Below are 9,221 nucleotides of genomic sequence, written 5' to 3'. Positions count from 1 at the left end.
TGTGGGCGGTGCAGAGAACGTCTGTTCTCATCAGCCTTGTGGAGCAGAAGATTTTACAGAGGCTGTGTTCATTTTACAACCTCCAGCGTGGGACGACAGGAGAACAGTGGGACTGTGGACAGTCTGTACCGGCTGTCGGTGGATGTAGCTAAAGTTCGTAAACTGAAGAGCTGGGTATTGCTTGCAGATGTGGCCTACGTCAGTGAAACCGCCAACATTTTAAAGGAAATGGGAGTGGAGGAGAAGACAATAGCTGTCATTTTAGAACGATGTCCTGAAGCCATCCTCTGCACACCAGCAGAAACCAGCGGCCAGCGGGAGCTCTGGAGAAAACTGTACTCCAACGAGAAAGAGTTAGTGAGAATCTTAACTCAGTTCCCAGATTCCTTCTTTACAGTCAAAAACCACAGGAATCAGCAGGAAAATATCGAATACTTCCAAAAACTAAACCTGAACAAAAGGATTATCAGTCGCTTGCTGGCCAGCTCTCCTCAGATTTTCTGCAGCCGTGTGGATAAGAACAGGGCCGTGATTGAGACTTTACAGCGAAGCTACCTTCAGCTGGGTGGGACCCAGGCCAATATGAGAGTCTGGCTAATGAAACTGCTGAGCCAAAATCCTTTCATCTTGTTGAAACCTCCAGAAACGGTGTGTGAAAACCTGGCCTTCCTTCAAAGAATGGGCTTCAGCAGTGCTGAGGTCCTGCAGCTGTTCTCCAAGCTCAAAGGTTTCATCTCTGAGCTCTGCCCCAGTACGATGGAGAAAAGTGCAGCCTTCTGCGGGCGAGCGTTGCGATGTAGTGGTGAGGGACTGAGAAAGATCGTACTGCAATGCCCGGCCCTGCTGTATTTTGCGGTTCCAGTTTTGGAGGAACGCCTCGGTGCCATTTTGCGGGCAGGATTTTCAGTGGAGCAGGTAAAGGAGAGTCCTGCAGTTCTTGAGCTGTCCACACAGATTGTGCAGTATCGCATCAGAAAGCTGGCCGCTTTAGGCTACGATGTTAAAAGGGACAGCTTGAACTTCTCAACCGTACCAAAAAGGATTTTGAGGTCAGTTGTGTAAAAATGGACAGGAGAACGGAACGCCCCTTGTTTAATCCAGTCGCTCCCTTAAGCGTTGAGGACTAATAACGGAGAGTTCCCATCCAGTCCCCATTGGGGTTGTGTAAACCCAAGAATTGTAGATGATCTTGAAGCTTTGGTTGGTATTGTTTATTTTCAACTTTGTATTCCCTCGAATATAGAAGATTAAGGGGTGATCTAATTGAGGTGTTTAAGATGATTAAAGGATTTGATAGGGTAGATAGAGAGAAACTATTTCCTCTGGTGGGGGGAGTCCAGAACAAGGGGGCAGAACCTTAAAATTAGAGCCCGGCCGTTCAGGGGTGATGTCAGGAAGCACTTCTTCACACAAAGGGGAGTGGAAATCTGGAACTCTCTCCCCAAAAGGCTGTGGATGCTGGGGGTCAATTTAAATTTTCAAGACTGAGATTGATAGATTTTTGTTGGGTATCGAGGGATATGGAGCAAAGGCGGGTAAATGGAGTTGAGGTGCAGATCAGCCATGATCTGATTGAATGGCGGAATAGGCTCGTGGGGCTGAATGGCCTCCTCCTGTTCCGATGTTCCATTGTAAATAATTAATTTCAATCATAAACCCAGCCCTCAAGTTTGTAATAACTTTCAAAGGGCGGTTTGATAGGAGAAAGGAGCAGGATATAGAAATGAGAGGCAGTCTCTATGGTTTAAGTTGAGACCATGTGTGGGTTGGGAGAATATATTTTTGGAAAGATGTATACAACTGGGGAATGGGGACCCCCATAAAGCTGTGATTAATTGGGGTGCGTGGCTTAATGCAAGTGTGTAAATCAGCCATTCCACTCAGCCTCTGCTGAACACGGTGATTTGCACACTCACCTGGCTATAAATAATTCATAGTGTGCATTAAATATCTGTGTAATCCTCATACATGAGTCACCCTGACCCTGAGAGACCCTGACCCTGCGTCACCCTGACCCTGCCTCACCCTGACCCTGCGTCACCCTGACCCTGCGTCACCCTGACCCTGAGAGACCCCGACCCTGAGAGACCCCGACCCTGAGTCACCCTGACCCTGAGTCACCCTGACCCTGAGTCACCCTGACCCTGAGAGACCCTGACCCTGCGTCACCCTGACCCTGCGTCACCCTGACCCTGCGTCACCCTGACCCTGCGTCACCCTGACCCTGCGTCACCCTGACCCTGCGTCACCCTGACCCTGACACTGCGTCACCCTGAGTCACCCTGACCCTGAGTCACCCTGACCCTGAGTCACCCTGACCCTGACACTGCGTCACCCTGACACTGCGTCACCCTGAGTCACCCTGACCCTGAGTCACCCTGACGCTGCGTCACCCTGACCCTGAGAGACCCTGAGTCACCCTGACCCTGAGTCACCCTGACCCTGAGTCACCCTGACCCTGCGTCACCCTGACCCTGCGTCACCCTGACCCTGAGAGACCCCGACCCTGAGAGACCCCGACCCTGAGTCACCCTGACCCTGAGTCACCCTGACCCTGAGTCACCCTGACCCTGCGTCACCCTGACCCTGCGTCACCCTGACCCTGCGTCACCCTGACCCTGACACTGCGTCACCCTGAGTCACCCTGACCCTGAGTCACCCTGACCCTGAGTCACCCTGACCCTGAGTCACCCTGACCCTGACACTGCGTCACCCTGACACTGCGTCACCCTGAGTCACCCTGACCCTGAGTCACCCTGACGCTGCGTCACCCTGACCCTGAGAGACCCTGAGTCACCCTGACCCTGAGTCACCCTGACCCTGAGTCACCCTGAGAGACCCTGACCCTGAGTCACCCTGACCCTGAGAGACCCTGACCCTGAGAGACCCTGACGCTGGGTCACCCTGACCCTGAGTCACCCTGACCCTGAGAGACCCTGACCCTGAGAGACCCTGACCCTGAGAGACCCTGATGCTGGGTCACCCTGATGCTGAGTCACCCTGACCCTGAGTCACCCTGACCCTGAGAGACCCTGACCCTGAGAGACCCTGATGCTGGGTCACCCTGACCCTGAGTCACCCTGACCCTGAGTCACCCTGACCCTGAGTCACCCTGACCCTGAGTCACCCTGACCCTGAGTCACCCTGACCCTGAGAGACCCTGACCCTGAGAGACCCTGATGCTGGGTCACCCTGATGCTGAGTCACCCTGACCCTGAGTCACCCTGACCCTGAGAGACCCTGACCCTGAGAGACCCTGACCCTGAGAGACCCTGACCAGTCATTGTATCAGCGATTGTTTTCTCGTAAAACGTAACTTTCAACAAATACTTTATTGAAAGCTATCTTCTGATGTACAAGAGTCCTGTGGCTTTATTTTATTATGTTTGTAATTTAAATGATTTTCATTAAATGGATTATACACAAGTCACTCACACTCACTTCCCCCTAGACACATTCAGCGTCCAGTTTTAAATCTGATTCTATTATAGAAAATGGCATTTTTTTAAAATCCTGAACTAAATTATATTTTTACAAGGAAAACTTCAAAGGAAGAATTCCCCATCGCTGCCCATAAATGGAGGGAATAGTTCAATTAAACCGCTAAAAAGCATTTAATTGGTTCTGTATATTCCAGTCACACCTCATTAATCAGCCTTTCTGATCTCGCAAATCTGCACTAGATTGAAACCTAATAAAGATGTCAATCAAATGAACTCTGAGAATGCCACAGACAGACGTGCCATAGATCATTGGTAAGTTTCTTGTGTTTATGTAGATTTGTAATATTAAAAGAACTTTATGGGAGAGTGTGGAGATAGAGAGCACTCAATGGCGAGCCATGTACAATACATCTCACGCTTTACTAAGGAAAGAGTAGAGCCTAGTAGAGACCAAAAAGGTAACCTGTGTGTGGAGGCGGAAGATGTGGGGATGGTTCTTAATGAATACTTTGCGTCTGTCTTCACAAAAGAGAGGGACGATGCAGAGATTGTAGTTAAAGCAGGAGGAGTGTGAAATATTGGATGGGATAAACATAGTGAGAGAGGAAATATTAAGGGGTTTAGCATCTTTGAAAGTAGATAAATCGCCAGACCCGGATAAAATGTATCCCAGGTTGCTAAGGGCAGCAAGGGAGGAAATAGCGGAGGCTCTGACCATCATTTTCCAATCCTCACTGGATACAGGCGTGGTGCCGGGGGATTGGAGGACTGCTAACGTTGCACCATTGTTTAAAAAGGGAGAGAGGGATAGACCGAGTAATTACAGGCCAGTCAATCTAACCTCGGTGGTGGGAAAATTATTGGGAAAAAATTCTGAGGGATGGTATTAATTGTCATTTAGAAAGGCACGGATTAATCAAGGACAGTCAGCATGGATTTGTTAAGGGAAGGTCGTGTCTGACTAACTTGATTGAATTTTTTGAGGAAGTAACAAGGAGGGTCGATGAGGGTAACGTGTTTGATGTAGTCTACATAGATTTTAACAAGGCTTTTGAAAAGGTCCAACATGGCAGACTGGTCAGAAAAGTAAAAGCCCATGGGATCCAAGGGAGAGTGGCAAGTTGGATCCAAAATTGGCTCAGTGGCAGGAAGCAAAGAGTAATGGTCGATGGGTGTTTTTGTGACTGGAAGGCTGTTTCCAGTGGGGTCCCGCAGGGCTCAGTACTGGGTCCCATGCTTTTTGTGGTATATATCAGTGGTTCAGACTTAAATGCAGGGGGCATGATTAAGAAGTTTGCAGATGATACAGAAATTGGCCGTGCGGTTGATAGTGAGGAGGAAAGCTGTAGACTGCAGGAAGATATCGATGGACTGGTCAGATGGACAGAAAAGTGGCAAATGGAATTCAATGCAGAGAAGTGTGAGGTAATGCATTTGGGGAGGGCAAACAAGGCAAGGGAATACACAATAAATGGGAGGATACTGAGAGGTGTAGAGGAAGTGAGGGACCTTGGAGTGCATGTCCACAGATCCCTGAAGGTAGCAGGACAGGTAGATTAGGTGATTAATAAGGCATATGGGATACTTTCCTTTATTAGCCAAGGCATAGAATTTAAGTGCAGGGAGGTTATGCCAGAACTGTATAAAACATTGGTTGGGCCACAGCTTGAGTACTATGTACAGTTCTGGTCACCACATTACAGGAAAGATGTGATTGTTCTAGAGAGGGTGCAGAGGAGATTTACATGGATGTTGCCAGGACTGGAGAATTTTAGCTATGAGGAAAGATTGGATAGGCTGGGGTTTTGTTTGGAACAGAAGAGGCTGAGGGGTGATTTAATTGAGGTGTACAAAATTATGAGGGGCCTAGATAGAGTGGATAGGAAGGACCTATTTCCCTTAGCAGAGAGGTCAATAACCAGGGGGCATAGATTTAAAGTAATTGGTAGAAGGATTAGAGGGGAGCTGAGGAGAAATTGTTTCACCCAGAGGGTGGTGGGGGTCTGGAACTCACTGCCTGAGAGGGTGGTAGAGGCAGAAACCCTCAACTCATTCAAAAAGTACCTGGATGTGCACCTGAAGTGCTGTAACGTACAGGGCTACGGACTAAGAGCTGGAAAGTGGGGTTAGGCTGGGTAGCTCTTTTTCAGCAGGCACAGGCACGATGGGCCGAATGGCCTCCTTCTGTACTGTAAAAACATTTTTCTATGAATGCCACAAACAGACGCTCCATAAATCTTTGGCAAGTTTATTGCGTTTATGTAGATCTGTAATATTTATTAAAAGAACTTTACGGGAGAGTGTGGAGATAGAGAGCACTCAATGGTGAGCCATGTACAATCCATCTCACACTGCAGACCAAAGGTTTCTACCTGAAAGATTACCCTGCTTCTCTCCCTTTTCAGACGTTAATTACTTCTGTTCATAAAGTGTGGTCTATCTAAAGTGTAAAAATGCAATAACGTTTGTATATCAAAAGTTATTTTAAACATGGAGGGGGTTGTGGGGAGGTTCTGTTCCTCTTTGTAAAGTGTTTCATCTTTAAATGCTGGAGCCTCTGTCTGTGTTCCAGGAGAAGGTCGACTGGTGCAGCATCCTGGTGACATTTCACAACTGGACGACAGGCACAGTCCCAGAACAAGGAGCTCTGACTGTTCTCTGATGTTTGTAAACAATTTTACAACACCAAGTTATAGTCCAGCAATTTTATTTTAAATTCACAAGCTTTCGGAGGCTACCTCCTTCGTCAGGTGAACGATGTGAAAATCACCGGCATCTCCACATCATGTTCTCTGATGTAATTAAGGAGCAAGAGACAATAGCCTCACACCTTGTGTAAGAGCAGACACTTTCGAGGTGCATGCAGTGTCTGCTGGTATGCTTGAAGCCTTCCCCAACCAGTGGGCACCGCAGGGACTGGAGGGCTTTGTAGACACAGGATAATATTTAATTCTAAAAGTTTCCTTTGTTTTACGGTTTAGTTCTTTATTCGTTGTGCCCCTCTAAACTCTTGTTAGGTTTTTTTGTTCAATGACGCAGGGGCAACCCAGTCTCCTTATGGGTTCAATAAAAAAGGCATTTTCAGAACAGGAACCAAGCAGAATGAAGTGGATACTCGCCCACTGTTTTTGCACCTTTTACCCCTGGCCTTCGATACTCTGCATCCCTGTTCCATATTCCAGCCAGTGAGTGAGTTTGAGCAGGAGTCAGGCCTTGTATTTGCACCTAAACCATCCCTCGTGTTTCAGTCATCACTGACAGTCCTTTGGCTAGACGTGCAGAGAATGGAAATATGGAACAGAACTGCAGCTGATTGAAGGCAACATTAGGTGCGTCAGCTCGACGAGTCGGAGCTGTATTGAAAGAATATGTTCAGTAAGTATATGGGGAAGCTCGTTACCTGTTTGAAGTGTAGATGATGTTTCATTTGTAGGAGGGGAACCGGTTAAATGTACCACTTGTGTCACACAAAGCTGCTCGTTCCATCTCATGCAGGTCAGGAGCTGTTTCCATGCACCATGCTGGTTTTGGCCTCCGACAGCACACACTCAGACTGGGCCCACCAAGTCTCTCTTGGGAATCGGTCTCCCCATATTTTGTCTGTGTGTTTTCGTTAGGGGAGACGATGTAAGTGGTTAATCGCCATTCATTGACGTAAATTTTCCCTGTAACAATCTGCCCGTGATTAACTGCCTTTCAAACTGCATTTGCAGTTCTGACAAACTTGTATTGAGGTACATTTCCTTCTGATGGAGCTGATCTCTATAATTTTATAATATTAAAATTATAGTTTTACTTGCATTTTTGCAAACCTTGAGCTGCACTTTGTGTTTGAATGTCTCTTTTTCTCCCAAGGTTTTTCCCGCAGTGCTAGAGTTTTGTTGAAAGGGGGTTTTAATAAAAGCCTCTCCAATTTGGCAGCATGAATTTCACATGCTCTTACATGAAAATATGCAACCAATCAGATCTCCAGAGAGCCATTAAGTTCCACTGGTTCTATCACATGTTGACCTGGAGATTAATGTGACAAAACTTGCTCAGACTACTTGGACTTTGGAATTTCAAGGGCTCGATTTTCCTGGGAAATTGCGGGTCCGTTGGGGGCAGTGGGGGCTCCGAAAATCGGGGAAATCCTGTTCGGGTTCAGAGCCCGGCTCCAACCCGCCGACGTCCGAGTTCCCCACGGATGCACCTGTGTGCGCACGGGCGTCCCGAATCCAGAAGTCCCGCCGGCAATTAAAGCCGGCAGGATGATCGTTAAAGAGCCAAATTTTTCTCAGTGAGGGACTTACAGCACTTGTGACAGATTACGTGGTTAGAGTGATTTTTAACTTACCTGGGTGGCTTTCCCACAGCTTCTGATTCGGAGAGTCTCCCTCTCTGAACACCTTTTCTTCACCACCCCGATCCCCCCTTCTTCACCCCCCATGTCTCCCAATCTCCCCCTCTTCACCCCCCCATGCCCCCCCCGATCTCCCCTTCTTCACCCCCCCATGACCCCCAATCTCCCCTTCTTCACCCCCGATCTCCCCCTCTCGCCCCCGATCTTCCCCTCCCGCCCCCGATCTTCCGCTCTCCCCCCCCCCCCCGATCTTCCACTCTCCCCCCCCCCCCGATCTTCCGCTCTCCCCCCCCCCCGATCTTCCGCTCTCCCCCCCCCCCCCCGATCTTCCGCTCTCTCCCCCCCGATCTTCCGCTCTCCCCCCCCCCGATCTTCCGCTCTCCCCCCCCCGATCTTCCTCTTCCGCTCTCCCCCCCCGATCTTCCGCTCTCCCCCCCCGATCTTCCGCTCTCCCCCCCCGATCTTCCGCTCTCCCCCCCGATCTTCCGCTCTCCCCCCCCCCCGATCTTCCGCTCTCCCCCCCCTGATCTTCCGCTCTCCCCCCCCCCCGATCTTCCGCTCTCCCCCCCCCCCCCGATCTTCCGCTCTCCCCCCCCCCCCCCGATCTTCCGCTCTCCCCCCCGATCTTCCGCTCTCCCCCCCCCCCCCCAATCTTCCGCTCTCCCCCCCCCGATCTTCCGCTCTCCCCCCCCCCGATCTTCCTCTTCCGCTCTCCCCCCCGATCTTCCGCTCTCCCCCCCCCCCCAATCTTCCGCTCTCCCCCCCCCAATCTTCCGCTCTCCCCCCCCCGATCTTCCGCTCTCCCCCCCCCCCCCCAATCTTCCGCTCTCCCCCCCCCGATCTTCCGCTCTCCCCCCCCCCCCGATCTTCCTCTTCCGCTCTCCCCCCCCCCCGATCTTCCGCTCTCCCCCCAATCTTCCACTCTTCCCCCCCCCCCCGAACTTCCACTCTTTCCCCCCCCCCCCGAACTTCCACTCTCCCCCCGCCCGATCTTCCATTTCAGCGTCGAATGACCTCTCTCTCTCTCTTTTTCATCCCCCCCCCCGCCTCGCGGTGCAGCTCCTGACGGCAGCCAGCCTGTCAACCAGGCTGTTAATCACCATCAGTTACGATGCGATTGTGTCGGAAACGGTAAGGTTTGTTTATTCGGGTTTGCCACGTGCACCTTCACCGCCCCCCGCCCCCCTGACCACCCCTCCCCCCGCCCCCCTGACCACCCCTCCCCCCGCCCCCCTGACCACCCCTCCCCCCCGCCCCCTGACCACCCCTCCCCCCCCGCCCCCCTGACCACCCCGCCCCCCTGACCACCCCTCCCCCCCCCCCCCCCGGACCACCCCTCTCTCCCCTGACCACCCCTCCCCCCGCCCCCTGACCACCCCTCCCCCCCGCCCCCCTGACCACCCCTCCCCCCCGCCCCCCTGACCACCCCTCCCCCC

At 51.3% G+C, this 9,221-nt stretch overlaps 1 protein-coding gene across 1 annotated transcript; it reads left to right on the top strand.

The window, feature by feature from the left end:
• Positions 1 to 6: 6 nt before the first annotated feature.
• Positions 7 to 7,998, top strand: mterf2 (mitochondrial transcription termination factor 2). The gene is made up of 3 exons (XM_067999192.1): positions 7 to 1,049; positions 3,684 to 3,755; positions 6,016 to 7,998. Exons 1-3 carry the CDS (start codon positions 229 to 231, stop codon positions 6,044 to 6,046), a joined length of 924 nt encoding a protein of 307 aa, XP_067855293.1. The 5' UTR covers positions 7 to 228; the 3' UTR covers positions 6,047 to 7,998.
• The last annotated feature ends 1,223 nt before the right edge of the window (positions 7,999 to 9,221 follow it).

The sequence above is a fragment of the Heptranchias perlo genome, chromosome 18 (genome assembly GCF_035084215.1).
Source record: "Heptranchias perlo isolate sHepPer1 chromosome 18, sHepPer1.hap1, whole genome shotgun sequence".
Lineage (NCBI taxonomy): Eukaryota > Metazoa > Chordata > Chondrichthyes > Hexanchiformes > Hexanchidae > Heptranchias > Heptranchias perlo.
This window is presented reverse-complemented; position numbering and strand designations above follow the sequence as displayed.